This window comes from Chelonoidis abingdonii, chromosome 1 (assembly GCF_003597395.2).
Source record: "Chelonoidis abingdonii isolate Lonesome George chromosome 1, CheloAbing_2.0, whole genome shotgun sequence".
Lineage (NCBI taxonomy): Eukaryota > Metazoa > Chordata > Testudines > Testudinidae > Chelonoidis > Chelonoidis abingdonii.
The window spans coordinates 275,018,739-275,039,888 of NC_133769.1; the positions used below are offsets into that span (position 1 = coordinate 275,018,739).

Genomic DNA, 21,150 nt, shown 5'->3' on the forward strand with positions numbered 1-21,150 from the left:
AGAAAAGGATGAAGTTGAGTGTATGTCTGCAAATGGTGTGGCCCAATTATTAAAAATATTTATAAGTTAATAGTTCTAAGTCTGCAACAGTAAACTGTTTTTTCAAATGAAAAGCTTTATTTGGGGATTAGAGATATATTGTTTTCTTAAACTCATAGGTGGCATTGTGTTTTGAGTTCTGTTTTCGTTCCACAGCAAACCACATTGATGAATAGAATTCAAAGCATTAATCTATTGAATACTTCCCCGTCTTTCTAATCACCATAAGAAACCCTGATATTTACCCAGAAAAATTAATAATATTTTTTGCACTGATTTTCACCTGCTTTTGTTGTTGTGGCAATAAACACTGATAAATTCCTGGGAAAAATTAAATAAAATCAAAACTGAAAATGAAAGGCACTAGAAATACCATATATTGGTTATAAAAGCCCTGGTGAGGATGAGTTGTTTCAAGAAGTTCTGTTTGGCACAAGATATTCTTCCTGATATATTGAACTAGACATTTTTGTTCTACCACCATGAAATCATTTACAAGGATTTGGAACACTTTCACTTGCAGGACAATCAATTTCATTAATATATAAGAACTCAAAAGCGTGTTTTACTCATGTACAGTCAGACTATAAAGTCTTCATTCATGTAGCAACTAAACCACACAAAATTTATCACAGCAATTAACTTGGGATTTGGAACTGAGATTTAGAAATACAATTTTCTGACAATATCTGGAAGAAAGCTTGAATGAAATGCTTCAGAAGTATTAAGCACTTATATTTGTCTTATTTCAATTTATTTGTAGTTGGGTGGATACCTTTAAGTTTAGGTGTGATGGTGCTTTCTTCCTGCAGCTGTCCATGGAAATCTAATTAGTGCTTATTTATATTTCAGTAGTGCAAAAAGGGGCTAGGCAAAAAATAGAGCAAAAAGTACAAACATGTAGGAAAATTGTTCCTCTCCTACAGAGCTGCCAATCTAAGGAAGTGGTTTCCAACCTGTGATCCAGCAATCCTGGGGGTCTGGAGACTATGTCTAAGATTTCCAAAGGGGTCAACAGCTCCATTCACCATTTTTTAGGGGTTTGCAAACGAAAAAAGGTTGAAAACCGGTAATCTAAGGTCTTGTTCCTGCAAGTTGCTCCATAGACCCGGCCTCTTGTAGATTTCCTTTGTCTTTGCTAAGGCCCAAATCCTGAAAACATTTAGGCATTTCAGAGACTGCGTGTACCTGAGCTGACAGGCTGAAGCCAGTGCCAGGACTGGGGTGCGTATGTGTTTGAAGGATGGGGGCTTAAACATTTAGGGTAAAATCCTGCGCCCGGTGAAGACCACGGCACAACTCCCCCTGACGGCGAGGCGGCTGGGATCTCCAGGCTGCCTAGCGATGGTCATTTCTCATTTCTTGCACCTTTGAACAGGGCTCAGAGCCGCTGTGCTGTACGTGGGGACCCAACCCGGGCGCTCACTAGCCCCGCGGCTGCCTGCGGGCTCCGCCCACGCGGGACCGGGCTCCGGGCCAGCAGGAGGCGCCGGGGACAATGCCTGGTTTCCCGGAAGCGGCTCCGACGCCGTGCCGCTGAGCCGGGAAAGCCGCTGCTGCCCGGCAGTCCCACGCCTGTTGCACGCCGCGGGCCGGGCACGGAGCGACCGAGCCAGCGGGAGCAGCAGGTGACAGAGCAGCGGCCGGGGCAGGGGATGGAGGCGCCGCGGCGGGAGGAGAAGCCCAACCCCCTGCGGGCTGCCAACTTCTGCTCCCGGCTCTTCTTCTGGTGAGTCCCCCCGCGCCGGCTCCCCATGGCGAGGCACCGCCGCGTGGCTGGCCTGCTCGGGCCGCGGGAGCGCGGAGCCGGGCTGTGCAGAAGGGGTCGGAGCGAGCGCGCCCCGCGGCCAGGTTCAGCTTGGCGGTGCCTGCCCCGGCCCGCGCCTCCCGGGGGGGCTCAGACTGAGTGAGTGTCGCTGCTCCCGGGAATGTCGCTGGCGGCCCCGTTTACAGCTGGGCAGGAACTGGCCGTGGGCCAAGCTCCCTCACTGGCAGATCACGGCGGCGAGGGCTTTCGGTGCGAGCAGCCCGCTTCTCAAAGACTACGGCAGGTCACATGAGAGGTGACCTGTTCCCGCCTTGCGCTGCCTGCTGCACCTGCGGGCTGCGCCGGGCTCTTCAGCCAGCCTCCTACGAATCCCTTGTAGGGGCAGCTGGTTTGAGAAGCCCCCCATACCCTCCCAGCACACAGCTGGGAGCAGGTTGTAAAGTAGAGCTTCGGCGGAATCAATCCCCCACTGCCCCCTTGCCTGATTCTGTTACCCATAGGTAGTCAGGGGCCTTGGAGCAGTGCTCATTTTTAAGTATCCCGTGTGGCTTGCTAGGCTACTGTGGGGAATATCCTTGTTTACTGCTGATTCAAGCTCCCTTGCACTAGTCACTATGTCATTTTGTTGTTTTCTGTAGTAACTGGGGAAAGAGGAACCTTCTTTTCTACTTGTGTCAACACTTACCATTGTGTGAGCCTGTGCTTAGACTGGTTCTGACATCATGTCATTTCTTCCTCTTTCTTGATGGATCAGAGGCAAACTGTTCATAGGTCATTCTAAAGAAATCTGCTCTATCACTACCAAACTCCTGTTTGCTTAAATGAGATCCCTCAAGTAGTACCTGACACTCTGGGGAATCTCCCAAGGCAACAGTCATCCAGATTATTAACTGACAGCTTCCTGCAGTATCATTCCTGACCATAGGCTGTACCAGCTATCCTAGTTGGGGTGGTAGAGGTTTTCTCAGCAGGGTGAGATGGGGAGAAGAGCCCATGGAAATTACTATGTATTTGGGACTAGATTCTCCACTGCATTTGCTCTTTTGCAAAGCTAGTGTAAAATTTGACCATTCTTATTTGGTAGCATTTTACAAGTATTTTGCACAGATGTACGATTACTCAAGGTGCAAGCCAGTGGCGAATCAGTCTATTGTTTGCTGCACACTTTTTTTTTTTTTTTTGAAGAGGGTATCAGTCTATTCTCCCATCTGTCTTCTCTCACTTTGTGGATCAAGATCCCAGCAGAGCTCAGATGGAAAGTTTCCTGGTAGGGTGACTAAAGGAAAAGGGAAGAGCAACACTTGCCCCAATGTAGGCTTCACTTGTAGAGGAGGAGGGGGTGGTGAAGGGAGAAGTGCTGGATTCTTTGTTTGGAGCTCTTGGGAACGCAGGATGAGTTTGAGTAATCAAACTTTAGCCTGATCCTGAAAACAGTTCTGAGCAGGTACAGAAATCTTTTTTTGAGGATGGAGGGATGAACAAACAAAAATGCACAAACCCAGTGTTACTAGATTTGCCTGTTACTTTGTTGTATGCTCATATATTAGGGTTATTCTTGTGTGGGGGAGGTGTTCTGTAGTTCTATCAATGTGCTGCTTGTGTCACTTGTGTTCTCATACGGAGTTCAACTTCTCCCTGCTGCACATTCCTCCCCATGGAGCTATCCTGCAGGACCTAGGTTCCCCTGGTCTGGGTTTTTTCAGCCCCGGAATCAGACAGACAGACAGACAGACAGACAGACACACAGGCACACACACCGTCTGAGAGGACTGGGTTCATCAGCATTCCCAAGCTGACCCTTTATATGTCCCTCTGCTCAGTAGGTTGGGTTGAGCAGCATTTCCAAGCTGTCACCCGCATATGCCCTGGGCACAGCACGGCACCGGAATAGAGTATGCTTGAGCAGGTTGGGTTGAGCAGAACTTTCAATCTGTAACCCTCATATGCCCCTGGACTCAGCAGACTGGGTCGAGCAGCACTTCCAAGGTGCTATCCTTGTATGTTCCAGGTTCATATTACAATTGTTCTGGTAGCAACTCACTTGATGAGTAAACCCCACAGGATTTTTGGACCCTGCAGGGATCTTTAGCTTAGGTACGAGGAACGCTGCTGCAGAGCGAATGAGAAAGTCAAAAAAACCCACACCAAAAAAAAAAAAACCCACCTGGGGCGGGAGAGGGGTGAGAGAGAAGCAACCAGCTTAGCCATGAAAGTTATTTATTGCTAAGTAATAACCACAGGGGAGCCAAACAAACAAATCAGGTATAATATTAAATCTAACTTAAATTTGATTATAAAAGTCAGGTTTAGAAAACTGTAACTGATCTCACAAGTCAGGGTCAGAGGGCTATACCGAGAGAGAGAGCTGGGTTCTCACCACTCTGTGAAGCTTGAATTGATCGGGGTTCCCAGTGGTCGTGGTAGCTGAGGGTCCAGAGTGCTGGAGACAGGCAGAGCCCCCCAGCATGATCAGTCAGGAAAAGATGAAGTCCCGATGGAACTGATGCAGATGTTGGATCCAGGCATCAGAGCACTTGAGCATGGATAGGGGGTTTGTGTAGGGAAACAGTGGTTCAAGGGAGAACACTAGATTTGTTTATGGGTAAACTGATGGCTCAAGGGATTATACCAAAGTTGTTTTGTTCAGGCTAGACAATAGGAACTGATCATTCCTGGCTATGGGCAGTGTTCCTTGGAGGGAGTTCACAATGCAATTAGGCAGCTCCAGTATTTTGGATAGCAACAAAGGATTTATTGCTAGAATTGGTCCGATAACTACTGAGCTGGGTGTGTGCAGGTGTGGGTTCATTAAATCTGGAGCAGAGATATCCCATCATGCAATGCTTCCCTGCTTTTCTGGTCCCACTGTTCCATGTGATTCTTGCCTTGGAATCTCTGTTCTCCATTCTGTATATTAATAGAGATGCCTCCCTGTCCCATCTTTAATGCAAATGAGGGTAGGGGAGTTTCCTTAATTCTGTCACCCTTGTCCCAGGGGTTTAGTTGAGTCTCTCCCTGCCTTTTCATTGTTTTTTGTACGTCTTTCTTCTGATCGGTTTTGGTTCAAGCAGAGGCTGGGGTGGGGAAGGTCTTTTGTGAGTCAGAGAGGCTGATACTGTGCCTTGGTTCCCCAAGAACATAGAGCTGATTGGCAATCCAGTGTTACCTAACATTATTTCAGTTGTTAAGGGGATGCTTGCAGGTCCTTATATCTTTTATTAGACCATCTTTTGTGGGTGGAAGAGACAAATTTTCGAGCTTCACAGAGCTCTTCAGGTCTAGGAAAGGTAATCAGTGTGCCACAGCTAAATATAAAGTGAGACATAACATAAGGGGTTAACATGTTGCAAGAAACCACTTCAGATGAAGTAGGCAAGTAACATCTCTGCTTTGTCATAGGACAAAGGAGAATTAGTATGTTACAACTTGTTGAAACTAGCCATAAACCTAGAGTCTCTGAGATCACGGGTTTTAGTGACTGTCCTGTCTGTTTTCATAGTTCAAACTGGGACTAATTAAAAAAAATACATGATTTAGAAAAATGTTTTTTTTTGTTATTTGTTCTTTGTAATGCATGGGAAGGTAAAACATGTACCCCAGGCTCCAGAATTAGAACTCATGGGGAGAGATTAGGGAAAATGGAGTAGAAAGGAGGCATACATCTTCTACTGCAGTAATCTCAGGTGCAGTGGGGTATTACTGCTCATTTCACCAGAAAAATCCTTCACTCTGCATAGGGAAGCATGCAGCATTCATTATTTTACTCCTTGGCTGCTCCTGTCTTAAAGCCTCTTTAGAGTCTTGCGGCCTCAATATCCTGGGCCTTATCAGGGTGGATTTGATTGATCAAATTGATTTAAATAATGTTTTCAATCACTAGTCAGGAAGACTCGATTTAATCATGGATTTCTACATAAAAGTGCATTCTTGTTGGCAGTTATAACCTTAATACATATTCTTCACAACTCAGAGATGGATGTAGGTTTCATTTTTAGAAGGTATACACTATACATTTTTAAACTGTGATTTATTTTGAAAACTTTTCAGATTAGTTTTACGGCTATATCAGAAAATGAATGATGGTTTGGTTATTTCATTTACCAAAGGTAATTGAAGCAGATATTTATGAAGTCATTGGGAGGTGAACTATCTTCAGTTCAACAGGTTAATCATTAATGTTTGGAGGATTTTATTGTCATAAAATGAGAACATCACAAGACAGACATTTAAATTGTTTTATTTAACTAAAATAATGTTAAGTATTCTGGATTTTTTTTCTTCAACAATAATATTTTAAAAAAACAAGCATATGAATTTTGGAATTTAGTTAAACATTCAAATTTTTTAAAATCAGGTTTGTTTTTGTTAAAATATAGTTAAATGAAATATTAAAAAAAAAATTTAAATCGACTATGTCAGCCAGGTCAACATGAGAAACTTTAAATATTGGCTTCTGCAGCTAACTCAGTCATCTTTACCTTCATTTTCCTGTTTGTTCATAATCTGGAAAAGAAAAACAAGCTTTCCTGCTTTTTCAGATCCCAAACGATTTCTCAGTTTGGAATGAATTAGTCTAAAGGAAGAAAATATTCTTTCTACACTGGCAGAAGAAGCTACTGCTGTTAAGTGAGATTATCACTTCAGCAGTCTCTGAATCCAAGTGCTTAAGTGACTTCCAGCAGTTCACTGGTGTGACTTTCTTTAAAACATCATCAGCAAACATATATTTCTTTAATGGTTCACCCTTAGCTCTGAAGTTTATTGTAGTTGGCATTAAGGAGATTGCTGGATGTCCATGTCATAGCCAACTCCTCTTCATCAACCGTTAAGTTTGAGCCTGGTACCGAGTATTGGGAATATTTGCAAGAAAATGAGCTGGAGATAGTGCTTGTCCCATTTGTTTTTTTAATGCTTGTAATTTAACTCTGTCATTGCATATTTTTCTATTTAAGATCTCACTCAGTTTCTTCCGTATTTCAACAGCATCAGCAATAAAACCGTTTTTCCCTGCATTTTGTTCAAGGCTACAGAAATAAGCTTCAGGGTACTCAGCATGTGTTCAACATTTCTCTTACGCCCAATGTTGAGAACTTTGGCTGACAGTGCTATCTGTTTTTTCACGATTTTGTTCACAAACTGTCATCAGATTAGGCCAGTTCTTCATATAGTGCTCAAAACAGTCCACTACTGAGTTCTCTCGCACATCTTGTGGGAGAGTTAGCTTGTTTCCTCCCACTTCTGTCAAAGCAGCTGCTGCAAAGTGGTTGTTATGGAAGTATTTTGCAAGTTCAACATCATTAGCCTTTATTTCTGGAACACTGAAGTCTTTGGCTAGGAGCTGCATCAAATGAGCACTGCAACCATATGTTATTAGCTTGGGACTCTCTTTTAAATTTCTTATCTTGGATACATTTGCAGTATTGTCTGTGACCAAGATGCATACTAGACATTTGATTATTTTTTTTTCACAGTTTGTTACAGCTTTTACTGCTACTACTTGTAAGTATTCTGCTGTGTGTGCATTTCCTGATGTATGAATTGTTTCTGTAAGAAAGACATGCCCTTTTTCTGTTGTGACACAAGCACATACAACAGGATCATTGTGGACATTGCTTTGCCCATCAAGACTCAGGTTAACAATTTCATCATCTAGACATTTTGCACGCTGCTCAGTTTCTCTTTCATATACTTTATCCAGCAATTTGCCTGTGACATCTGCTCTGTTGGGTGGACGGTATCCTGGTCTTAATGACTGAACCAGGTTAATGAAGTGTGGGTTCTCAACCATATGGAAACGAGAGTTTGTTGCATAAACAAACCGGGCAATTTTTTCATCAATTACCTCTTTTTGTAATCTGCTGGTTCTTCAATTTATGTATGGTTGTTTCTGGATGATAGAGATTTTTTTTTTTTCCTTTTTGCTACAGATACACTGTGGTTATGTTACATACATGATGTGACTGAAACGCTGTCATTGGTAGATAACTCTGAAACTATAGAAGATGGTGGTCATCTTGAAGGTGGATAGTCTTCAGAATCTTGTATGTTGAGGATGGATTCTCCTAAACAAAATAAGTCAATGCAGAAGCCCCTGGAACCCCATAAGATTGGGTCCCTAATCCATGAATTTAAACATTACATGAATATATTGTCTTATACTATAGAATTAGAGTTTATAATCCCTCTTTCATGATGATAGCTTTGAGCTATAATGTATCTTAATTAAAACTATGTTTAGATGGGTTTTTTTTCTCAAAAAGCATTTTATAAAAAAAAATCTTTTTTTTTTTTTAATCATTGATTTTTTTTTTCCATCCTGGGCCTCATTCATATATGCAGGCAGTGGATCAAGCTGCAGAAGCAAGCGTTCCCTGCTCTGTAGATGTGGAGCCTTTTTCTGTCTCATTTCGTTCACCTACATATGTTTAGGTGGAGGAGGAAGAATGCAATGTATGGATTTTTAACCTGACTTAAAATATGTCCATTTTTAAAGTGCCCCTTAAAACTTGAGAATTTTAAAAATCTATTTTACATCTTTGTTGTTTGCCCAAGCTTAGGAAGTGGAATAAATAAACGAGTAATTTTTTACTTTCTTTAAGGACTAAAATATAGACCCTTGTTCTTCAATGTGATGCAGATAGACTCCTGCATTCATGCAGAGCCCTGTTGATTTCATTGGTGGTCCCTGGGCACACGGAAGCGCACTCATCTATATCATATGGCAGAATCATGGCCATATGTTTAAAGTGAATTTCACTTCTCAATTTTTATATAGAGGCACAAAGCTGCAATGTTTGTGCTTTAAATAAAAACATAACAGTTCTCACTAAATTAAAAATATCTCCCTATGTATTTTGTTTTGTAACCTTTCTCCCCTCTACCCCCTAAAAAAATCTTCACGTTTTAGGCCTTATCTTTAAGTCACTTAATTTGTCCTGTATTGTATGCACTTCGTGTCTGATTATCAATTACATCACTTTATTCTTACTGAACTATGCAGGGGAAAAGCCACTACTGTCTGTTTTCTCAGTGGAAAACTCACTTGTAGTGATGGCTTTAGTAGAGTAAACTGAGTATCATGGAGCTATATCTTTTAGCAAACTGGCACATAATTTATATATGTGTTAATCCCAGAAAAGGATAAAAATGCATTTAATATATTTTTTTAAAAGCTTACTTCAAGAATTTTACATTACTGTGTACATCCACCCACTCACCCCTTCCTGAAAGCTCCCTGTAGATGATCGAAGAAGAACTCCATTGAAATAGTGGTTTCATATAGCATATTCTGAGCTGCTTTCAAATTGGAAGCAGGAAAACAGAGCCAGAGGAGGAAGACTGGAGGGAATAGAATCATCTCCCTCCTCCTTGTAACAACTTTTTATGTACTTGAAAACTGTTATGTTTCCTCTCAGTCTTTTCTTTTGCAGACTAAACAAACCCAATTTTTTCAGTCTTCCCTCATAGGTCATGTTTTCTAGACCTTTAGACTATTAAAACTTCCTTTTTATGCAGCATATGATGCAGGTGTGGAATTCACTAATACAGGAAGTTATCAAGATGTACATAATGTAACAGAATTTTTAAAAGACTATATAGTCTTTTTTGGACATAAGCTAGAACACTATGATTAGGGAAATCCACCTTGTTATTCAGAGCATCAACTGAATCCACAGTAAGAAATTTGAGAGAGAAATTATGAGCATTATGAGTTTTTAATTCCTGTGGAGAATTAGGTACTGCCAAGGCCATAGACAGGATACCTTCCTGGATCATCTGTTGATATTGTACTGTAGGACAGTTCCTACTATAATGTTAAAACAGGTGACTAATTCCATACTCAGTGAGCTGGAAACTTGCTCTAAGGCAGGGGTTGGCAACCTTTCAGAAGTGGTGTGCCAAATTTTCATTTATTCACTGTAATTTAAGGTTTCGCGTGTCAATAATACATTTTACATTTACAAGGGCCGGCAGATGGAACCCCAGGCCGGTAGTGGGCTGAGCGGCTCAGCCCGCTACCGGTCTGCGGTTCCGTCCGCTGGTCCCTGCCAGCCGGGATCCTGGCCGCCGGCCCCGCTCAGCCCACTGCTGGTCTGGGGTTCCTGCTGGCAGTACTGTGCCACAGTAAATCAGCTCGCATGCCGCCTTTGGCACGCATATCATAGGTTGCTGACCTCTGCTCTTAAGGTATTAAAAGGATGAAGGGAAGTGTAGGTTCATTGCTTAATGGGGAAGAGGAGCCAATATTGGATAATGTAGAGAAGGCTGAAGTGTTTAGTGCCTTCTTTGCTTCAGTCTTTGCTAAAAAGGTTAATTGTGATCACATTCTTAAGACAATATTAATAACATGGGGAAAGGATTTCAGGCCAGAATAAAGAGAGAACATTTAGGTAAGTTAGATGTATTCAAGTTGGCAGGGCCTGGTGAACTTCGTTCTAGAGTACTTAAGGAACTAGCCAAAGCAATCTTTTGAATCTTTCATAATTATCTTTGAGAACTCATGGAGGACAGGTGAGGTGCCAGAGGACTGGAAAGATACTGGAACAAATATTAAACCATTAATTTGTTGCAACTTGGAGGATAAGATAAGAAATAGCCAATGTGGATTTGTTGAGAACTAATCATGTCAAACCAATTTAACTTCCTTTTTTTTTTTTTTTTTTTTTGACAGGGTAACCAGCCTAGTGGATAGTGGGAGAAGGAGTAGATGTGATTATCTGGACTTCAGTAAGGCATACTTGTAAACAAAATAGGGAAATATGGTCTAGATGACATTACTATATGGTAGATACATAACTGGCTGAAAGACCATACTTGAGTAGTTATCAGTGGTTTACTGTCAAACTGGGAGTACATATCAAGTCAGGTCCTGCAGAGGTCTGTCCTGGGTCTGGTATTATTAATTATTTTCCATTAATGCCTTGGATGATGGATTATGCTTACAAAATTTGCAGATGACACCAAGCTGGGAGGGGTTGCTGTCTTCTGGGAAGACAGATAAATTGGAGAATTAGTCTGAAACTAAAAAGACAAAATTCAGTAAAGACAAGTGTGAAGTGCTGCACTTAGGAAAGAAAAAGCAACTGTGCAAATACAACAGAGAGTTTAACTGGATAAGAAGTGGTACTGCAAAAAAGGATCTGGAGGATGACTCAACAGTGTAATGCTGTTTGAAAAAGGCACATGTCACTCTGGGATGTATTAACAGGAGAGTCATATGTAAGACATAGGCAGTAATAGTCCTGCTCTATTCCACGCTGGTGACCCTCAGCTAAAATACTCTGTCCAGTTTTAGGCATCTCCCTTTAAGAAAGAGAGAGAGTCAAAAGGAGAGTAATAACAATGATAAGATACTTTGAAAACATGACCCATGAGGGATGGATGAAAGAATTAGACATGTTTTAGTTTAGAGAAGTGATTGTCAAAGCCGGTCCGCTGCTTGTTCAGGAAAAACCCTGGTGGGCCAGGCTAGTTTATTTACCTGCTGTGTCTGCAGGTTCGGCCGATCGCAGCTCCCACTGGTGGCGGTTTGCCAGTCCAGGCTAATGGGGGCTGCGGGAAGCGGTGCGGGCCGAGGGATGTGCTGGGTAGTTCCCACAGCCCCCAATGGCTTGGAACAGCAAACTGCGACCAGCCGAACCTGTGGACGCAGCAGGTAAATAAACTGGCCCGGCCTGCCAGGGGCTTTCCCTGAACAAGCGGTGGACTGGCCTTGAGAACCACTGCTCTAGAGAATAAAAACCTAAGGACGAACGTAAGTCTTCAAAGATGTAAAAGGTTGTTATAAAGAGGATGGTGATCATTGTTTGTGAAGTCCACCAAGGGCAGGACAAGATGTAATGGGATTAGTTTGCAGCAATGGAGATTTAGGTTAGATGTTAGGGGAAAAAAGCTATTTATGAGGGTAGATAACCTTTGGAATAGATTCCTAAGGGAGGATGTGGAATCCTCATCAGATATTTAAGAACAGGTTAGACAAACACCCATCAGGGATGATCTGGGTGTACTTGGTCCTGCCTTAGCATGAAAGGATGGATAGATAACCTCTTGAGGTCCCTTCCGGTTGTGATTGGTAATGATTAAGGATGCAAGTTTCTCTGGGAGGCTGTGGATTCAGTAAGGCATACTTGTAAACAAACTAGGGAGGCTGTGGATTCAGTAAGGCATACTTGTAAACAAACTAGGGAAATATGACCTACCTGGGACCTCCAGGACTTTGGTAGCTGCAGTGGCTGGTGCAGTTGGCTCCAGGGCCACCCCAGCTGCTTGGGCAGCACGGGGGCCAGCCTCAGTGGCTGCTGCTCTGGCGGCCCCAGGCAACTGGTCCCAGGCGCTGACCCAGAGCAGTGGTTTGGCAGCATCAGTGTCGCCCCAGGCCACCACCGCTCAGAGGAGCAGCAGCAGTGGTGGGGCCCTGGGATGCCCCTTGCCTGGAGCAGCGGTGGCAGAGGCCTGGGTCACCCGCACCTAGAACAGTGGCAGTGGGACCCTGGACCACTCCTGACTCGCAGCAGCGGTGGTGGTGACGCGGTCCCCGGCTACTCCCGCAGGCCCAGAGGAGTGGCGTTGGCGGGGCCCCCGCTTGCCCCCTGGGCTGGAAGAGCAGCAGTGGTGGGGCCCTGGGTTGCCCCCTGGCCCGGAGAAGTGGTGGCAGGGCCCCAGGCCAGCCCCCCAAGGAGCAGCAGTGGCAGCAGGGCCCTGGGCTGCCCCCCATCCCCAGGAGCAGCATCGTCCTCTAGAGTTGCTCCCCTTCCCCCACTCAGCACCTAAGATTTAGTTAGGGGTATTTTTAGTAAAAGTCACGTGACTGTTTGGTTATTTCCTGTGACCTGTTCGTGATTTTCACTAAAAATACCCATAATTAAATCATAGCCTTAGTAATTATATGTATTCAGCTCTTGTATAGCACTTTTCGATCTGATGATAGTGCTATTGGCTTACCAAGGAAGTCATTTAAGGTGAGTGACTATCTATTTCTAGATTTTAGTAATCCTTTTCAGTAGTCTTAGTCAAGATGTCACTGGAGAAGACTCACTACTAGATTGGGGCAGACAGGCATTTTGGGTCTTTTTTTTTCCAGTTACTTGCACCTTGTAGTCATTTACACCTATGCAACTAAGGGTTGTAGTGTTTTACACCTATTTTGCACAGGTTTCGATAACTACATGCTATTTTTTCATAGATTTTTAAGGCCAGAATGGACAATTAGACCATTTAGTCTGACCTTCTGTATATAACAGACCATTACATTTACCCAATTACCTGCTAACTGAGCCCAGTAACTTGTGTTTGACTAGAGCATGTATTCCAGAAAGGCATGTAGTCTTGATTTGAAGATATCAACAGGTGGAGAATTTGCCACTTCTCTTGGTAGTTTGTTCCACTGGTTAGTTACCCTTACTGCTAAAATTTTTTGTAATTTCTCATTTTAATTTGTCTGTCTTGTGGTAAAAGTCAAATGCCTTACAAAAGTTTTTTTGCCTCTACACAATCAAACTTGTAATCTATTCAAATAATTAAATCAGGTTTGCTTGACAAGACCTATTTTGCATAAAATAATGTTGACTGGCATTAATTATATTCCTATCCTTTAATTGTTTATCAGTTGAATCACCTATCAGCTTTTCCATTATTTTGTCTGAATTAAATGTCAGACTAATGGGCCAGTATGAGACAATGGAGAATCAGGGTCCTTTGTGCATGTGTTGCCTATAGTCTCTAAATATTTACCATCACACGTGAGCATTTATTAGGTTTAGAGGTTCAAGTTGAAATAGGGTGACCAGACTTCCCGATAAAATTGGGACTGTCACAATTTTAAGGAGTTTGTCCGTGTCCCGACCAGAGTATGGTCGGGACGCCATTTGTCCCTGTCATAGTATACTTTCCTCAATCTGAACCTTAGAGTCCAAAAATGAGGTACTAGCATGAAGTCCTCTAAGCTTAATTACCAGCTTAGATTGGTATGCTGCCACCAGTCAGGATCCTGAGTACCTGATAAACTCTGGTCTCCTCAAAACCTTCCCTGGGGACCCCCAAGACCCAGACCCCCTGGATCTTAATACAAGGAAAGTAAACTCTTTCCCTCACTAGTGCCTCTCCTAGGCTTTCCCTCCCTGGGTTACCCTAGAAGATACTGGGATTCACACTCCTTGAATCTTACAACAGAGGCTTTCCACCTCACCCAGAGGCAATACAGATTCAAGCTCTGTGAATCTAAACAAAGGAATTCCCCCTTCCCCCTCCCTTCTTTCTCTCTGTCTCCCCACCACTTCCCTGGTAAGTACAGACTCAATTCCCTTGACCTCACGGGAAAAATCAAACAGGTCTAAAAAAGCAAAACTCTAATAAAAAAAAAAAAAAAAGAAACTTATCTCGAATTAGAAAAATATTACAGGCTTGCAACTTATAACAATAAGAAAGAAAAAAGCTTCCACGAGAAATAAATGAAAATACTCACCAAATACACATGAAACTCTAACCAGCCAATACACAGTTGCAAATACGAAACCAACAAATGACTTCTACTCAATACACACTACATTTACGAACTATATAGAGACTGTATAGCAAGAATTGCAGAAAATTGTTCACGTCTATCCCTTGCCAGGACTCAGAGAGAAAACACAAGCAAAAACCCAAAACCCACAAACAAAGGCTTCCCTTCACTGAGATTTGAAAGTATCTTGTTTCCTGATTGGTCCTCTGGTCAGGTGTTGCAGGTCACTGTTTGTTAATCTTTTACACGTAAAAAAGATGTTAACCCTTAGCTATCTGTTTATGACAGTCCCGATATTTTGTTTCCTGGTCTTCGGTGGCAATTCGGCGGAGAGTCCTTCAGTCACGGATGGTCTTCGGCGGTATTTCAGTGGCGGGTGCTTCTGTCTTTAGCAGCAAGGTTTATTATCCGCCGCTGAAATGCCGCTGCAGACTGTCCGCGAATGAAGGGCTCTCTGCCAAATTGCTGCTGAACTCCCGGACGGGTGAGCATAAAAATAAATAAATAAATGCTCCCATCCCCACCCCCCGTGGCGGTCCTGATATTTTCTCCTTAACATCTGGTCATCCTAAGTTGTAATATCGTAGAACTCCTCAAAGAGGAGCTCTGCATAATGTAATGTAACTTGGGTATGAGCTATCACAGTCAAGCTGTGATTTAGAATGTCAGTTTAAAATATTAGCCATTGTTGGGCTATCAAGTTTGCAATGAAGAAAGGATTCTGTTTTTAAAAAAAATGCATTTAAGCCCCAAATATTGAGAGACAGCGATGAGGTAGTTGCTCAAATAACTATGGTCCCAATTACTGCAATAAGGGTGAGGCGGTCTGCATAGAGCCTACACCAGGACTGGGGTCTTTGTACATCATAAACAGAAGCAGTTTTTTCTCAGATCAAAAGGAGGCTGAGCTAATAGGCATTTTGTAATAGATAAAAAGGCAACCTCCTGTCTCTTTGTTTACCAGAAATATAACACTGTGCTATATTCAAAGTTTATTAATTCAACAATCACATGACAAACTGCTCATTTAAATTTTGTTTCTGAATCTATTTATCCTAAGGTACTTAGCAACAAGAATAGTCCTTTTATAATAACTTAGTCTCTTTTGTGATACAGTTTTGTGTGGTAGAGGGTCGCCAAATAATCATTACAGGCTACAAGCACACACCTTTGTCACTAGTTCTGCTGGCATTTTCCCCATTTTCTGTGTATGGCAAAAACCTTTATGGGGAATATGGCTCAGATGCATTTGCACAGTTTAGAACTAATCAAATAAGCGAACAATTTTTTGCCTTTGAAGTGTCCCAGGTGGCGTAGACTAACCAAAAAATTCTCAGAGATTACATCCTTCACTCCATCCCACCCCCAAATCTCCACAAAAATTGAAAACTAGGGCTACAGTGTGCTGCCTGTTCCCAGTCATTCTGTTTGTAAATCATACCTCTGCCCCTTTGCTTCCTTCACTCTAAGAAATTCCCACTGCATGTCTGGAAAGAAAGAGGGGAGAGAACAAAGTCAAATGTGGGTGGGCGGCAGAGGGAATGTTCTCCTAATTCTGTCCACAGTCTACACTCCAGTCACTTATTAAGACAAAGTGCAATGCAAAGTTAAGACAAAGTGTGATGCTATTGCAGTAGATTGTACAGATCTCCATATTATGGTTGGCCGTCTCTTTTCTGCATGCTTTAATTATCAATGAAATAATTAATATTTAAATTACCACTCTTAGGCTTCAGCATCAACAGCTCCTTTCACAGATTAAGACCAGATGGCATCATTATGATCATCTAATCTGACCTCCAGCATAACACAGGAAATATAATTTCATACAGTATTACCTGCATCAAGCCCAACATTTCTGTCTGAGCAATAGCATATCTTTTAGAAAGACTTTCAGTCCTGATTCAGGTGCTAGAGAATCCATCTTGTCCCTATGTCAAGTTGTTCTAGTAATTACTCTCACTGTGAAAATTTAGAATTTTATTTCTAGTCTGACTTTGGCTGCTGCTTGCAACCACTAGATTTTGTTGTGACGTTGCAGTCTATATGATTTTATAAAAAATTGATGAGTGAATATAATGTAACTGGAATATGCTTCATGCAAAAGGTCTCTTGCAAGGTATCATTACAAAGCTTATTGTCTACTGAGTGTGGTCATCTATTTGTATAAAGGTATCACTCTTGTATCTGAAACTAGAAATATGAAATATAACTCTGAGGGTCTGTTGTGATTATGCAAAGTGTGGGCCAGTAATGGTGGTTTGGAATCTTAATGGCTCCCATCAACAGGACAATTGACTGAATGGCTCTGTTTTCAGGCAAGCCTTCCTGTGAGTCAGGCTGGGAGGAATTGAAGGCTTGGGGTCTTACAGTGATGTGATTATGTCACCTGAACTGGAATTCATCTTTAACCTGGTCCTTTTCCAGTGCGGCGGGGGGGTGGGTGGGCGGGGGGGGTGTGGCAACCCAGAGGGACAAAGGACTCCCACCTTATGCAAAAGATATATAACTTTGATGGCTCATCTCTGTTCTTGTTTCAGCAACCACCTGAGCTGGAAACAAGAGCTGTACCAGGGGAAAGAATTGTGCCCAGGCCTGGAAGGTGTCCAGTCTGAGGAAAAAAAACTTACTGAAGCATCTCTGAGGGTGAGATTATCTGTATTCAGTTTGATTAGACATAGATTTGCGCATTTTTATTTTATTTTGCTTGGTGACTTACTTTTGTTCTGTCTGTTACAGAATGTAGGATTTAAGTGGTTCCAAGTAGTATTTAATAAAATCACTTTTTACTTATTAATTAACTCAGTATGTATTAATACCTGGGGGAGCAAACAACTGTGCATATCTCTTTCAGTGTTATAGAGCGCGAACAATTGATGAGTTTACCCAGCATAAGCTTTATACAGGGTAAAACGGATTTATTTGGGTTTAGACCCCATTGGGAATTGGGCATTTGGGTGTTAAAGACAAGCAAACTTCTATTAGCTGCTTTCAGGTAAACCTGCAGTTTTGGGGCAAGTAATTGAGACCCTGGGTCTTTGCTGGAGCAGATGAGAGTGTCTGGCTCAGCAAGACAGGGTGCTGGAGTCCTGAGCTGGCAAGGAAAACAAGAGCAGAGGTAGTCTGGGCACATCAGGTGGCAGCACCCAAGTTAGGTTCTGTGATCCAACCCGTCACACTTGTTATGCCTTTTTCTGCTAGAGTAAAGAGCTGTCTACTGTTAGAAATCTCTTCCTCGTGTAGGTACTTGTAGACTGTGATGAAATCACCTCTTAACCTTCTCTTGGATAAACTAAATATATTGCACTTAAGTATCTCATTGTAAGGTATATTTTTCCAGACTGCAAATCATTCTTGTAGCTCATTTCTGAACCTTTCATATTGTTCAACATCCTTTTTGAAGTGTGGATCTTGGAACGTGACACAATGTTCCAGTTAATGGTCTCAATAACACCACATATAGAGGTAATACTCCATCCCTACTCAATATTCCTGTGTTCTAAGGGTTGCGTTGTCTCTCTTAACTGCAGCATTGCACTTGGAGCTCATGCTCAGCTGGTTATTTGCTGTTACTGCCAAGTTCTTTTCAGTGTCACTGCATTCCAGGTTACTCCATCTGTGTAACCTATAATCTTTGTTCCTAGATGTCTGACCTTGCATTTGGCTAAATTAAAACCCATGTTGTTCATATAAGACCACTTTACAGACTGGTCTAGATCACTTGGGATAACTGACCTATCCCCATCATTATTTACCGCTCTACCAATTTTTATGCCATGTACAAACTTTACTAGCAATGATTTTATATATTCTTCCAGATCACTGATAAAGATATAAAACAGAATACCCTGAAATGAATAGAGGCGGGTTTCACCTCTCAGGGTTATGTAGATTCAAGCAAATAACACTGCATTGTTTTACCCCTTGTTCACATTCTGAAGATTTTCTTAGTAACTATAGGGGTTGGAGAACCCCCACCCCACCCCTAAATGAAAGTTGTGATTCAGGAACACAAACAGGTCGCCAAGCTGCCGCAAGAAGGTGTAATTTGACCCATGGAAAAGGGACAGAATGTTATCGAGGGCTTGAAGGTTTTGGATTTCTGAGTGGAGGGCAAGGCAGTTGAAAGAACTTCTAACACAGGGGTTGGCAACCTTTCAGAAGTGGTGTGCCAAGTCTTCATTTATTCACTCTAATTTAAGGTTTCACGTGCCAGTAATACATTTTAACGTTTTTAGAAGGTCTCTTACTATAAATCTATAACTAAACTATTGTTGTATGTAAAGTAAATAAGGTTTTTAAAATGTTTAAGAAGCTTCATTTAAGATTAAATTAAAATGCAGAGCCCCCTGGACCAGTGGCCAGGACCTGGGCAGTGTTGAGTACCACTGAAAATCAGCTTGCGTGCCGCCTTTGGCACGCGTGCCATAGGTTGCCCACCCCTGTTCTAACATTTCACTCTGCATGTGCAGCCATTTTGATATTGTGGAGCATACGAGGGGGAGGGGTTTGCCAGGGTAATGGCACCTCACAACTGGGGGTAACATGGAAATCACTGGCTATGTTACTTCTGCTCAACACGACTAAGTGATAGTGCTCAGCAGATTGGAGGATCAGGCCCTATTGTGGAACAGCCATGGACAAAATAATTGTTTCTAAGGCTTCAGGGGTATTTGAGCCTGGCACTGTAACTGCAAGTCCAAAGGGCATTGCTGAGTCTCAAAGGCCTTAAAATACAAAGTTTTACACTGAATATAATAACCTCTTTTATAGTGCCAGCAAAAAGCAAATCTATTTTTTCAAGCCCTAAGGGATTCTTTAAACAGAGTACAGTAAATAGGAACAAGTGGCAGCCAAACTACAAACCACAAGAGTTTTTATAAAAATGACATAGCTCATTCCATTTACTGTGTTAATGGTCAATAGTTTCTGTGGTGGGGGATGTGGGATAAAAAATAAAGTTATGAAAGAGACGAGGTGAGCCTATTAAAGAAAACTAGAAGGGAATAATAAAAAAAAATAGGAATGTTACAGGTTACTTACTGAGAATTCACACACTTTATTGTATGTAAGAACAATGAAGTTGTGGTTTCTGTCAATACTTCTGGGGATAAAAACAACCAAATGGTAAATAACACTAGATTTTTCCAAACTGGGCCAGACCATTGATTCAATAAATGACTAAAGGAATAGTCAGTAAAAGAAAGCATGCAGGCACTTAAAGTAGAAGGTAATAAAACCACACAAAGAACAAATAATGCCAGCAAACTTTATTGCTTTTTGTAATCAAATTACAAAGCTGATAATTAAAGGGCACACAATGCATGCTGTATATTTAGCTCAGTATTTAAGGCAGTGCCTTAAGAAACTACGTGAAAAAAAAATCTGAGTGCAAGGGAAAAATTTGGTTAAACAAAATTGTTTCTGCCCAACTCCTGAAAAACAGCTGGACACTGAGTATAAACAGATGATTCCTGTAAAGTTATTTACAAATAGGCTTAAGGAGAATTGGAAAAATGTAGTTTCCAAAGCCATCTGCATGAGGAATTAAAGTTTGTGGAAACATACAGGATGTGGCTTTTGTTAGGTATTTTAGCCCCACAGGCAGTAACGTCTCTGTAATTTGAAAATAAAGAGCATGGAAACAGAAGAATTGCCATATTGGATCAGAAGAGTGGTCAGATTAGTCTGATATCAGGGCGCGCACTAGCTACAGGCAAACTGAGCAGTTGCATAGAATAGCAGATTTGGCCTAGCCACTTCTTCGTCATGACTGAGGGGCAGCCAGGCCAAATCTGTCACCCTAGGCCTGTGAGGAGGGGGGCAACATGCTGAAGTTTTGCCTAGGGCATCAGAATGTCTTGAGCAGCCTCTGTCTAGTATCTGTCTTGGTGACAAAGTCCAGGGGTGAAATCCTGGCCCTACTGAAATCAGTGAGAACAGGATTTCGTCTCAGATGTTTCAGAGGAAGGTGCAAGAATCGTTGTAGTGGACAGTTATAGAATAATCTGCCAAGGGGAATTTCTTCTTAAACAGGCAGTTAGTAGTTTATATCTCTCTTTTTTTATACTGTCTAATGTAACGATGGATGTCCTTATTATTCGTATAAATATCTACTGTTCTTTTGAATCCTGCTAAATGTTTGGCCTCAGCGATATTTTGTGGCAGTGAATTCCACAGGCTAATTATGCATGTAATAACAAATCCTTTATGCAATTTCTGGAAAACTCTGCAGACTTCTCCTACAAAGTGAACACCGTTTTAAAATACTAGCAGTTGCTGAGCACAATATAGCAGATACTCACTGTCCAAGTGGTATATTGATCCACCATCCCTAGATTGAGGGACCATTGCCAGCTCAGTCTCGCTGTAATAAATTCTTTCCAGTCAGGGAAGAAATGCCTTTTGGAACACTGTCAAACCTCAGAATAGCAGGGCTTTGTGATTTAGGAGATAGGATCCTATTCTTCTGTGTAGAAAACACCTGGCTTGACAGTGTTGATTCCAAAAACCATAACAGGGACCTAATTCTTTTCTCTCTTACACTTGTGCACAGTAACTCCTCACTTAATGTTGTAGTTATGTTCCTGAAAAATGCGACTTAAGCGAAACGATGTTAAGCAAATCCAATTTCCCCATAAGAATTAATGTAAATGAAGGGGTTAGGTTCCAGGGAAACTTTTTTCATCAGACGGGAGAGGGGGAGGGAGAGGGGAAGAAGAGAGTTGTTGTGTGTGTGTGGTGTGGTCTGTGGTGTGTCTGTGTGTAGGCGACTGGATAGCGTATGGTTAAGAGCGTGCCCTTTGATACGGGAGACGGGGTTCAAATCCCAGTCGGTACCCAA

At 42.1% G+C, this 21,150-nt stretch overlaps 1 protein-coding gene across 1 annotated transcript in view; it reads left to right on the forward strand.

Annotated features, from left to right (window-relative positions):
* The first annotated feature begins 1,569 nt into the window (after window positions 1–1,569).
* Window positions 1,570–21,150, forward strand: part of ABCC4 (ATP binding cassette subfamily C member 4 (PEL blood group)) — a 235,733-nt gene continuing 216,152 nt past the window's right edge. Inside the window, exon 1 of the mRNA XM_032785946.2 lies at window positions 1,570–1,768. Within this exon, the coding sequence (XP_032641837.1) occupies window positions 1,695–1,768 (74 nt within the window). The 5' untranslated portion in view covers window positions 1,570–1,694. The remainder of the gene's footprint in view (window positions 1,769–21,150) is intronic.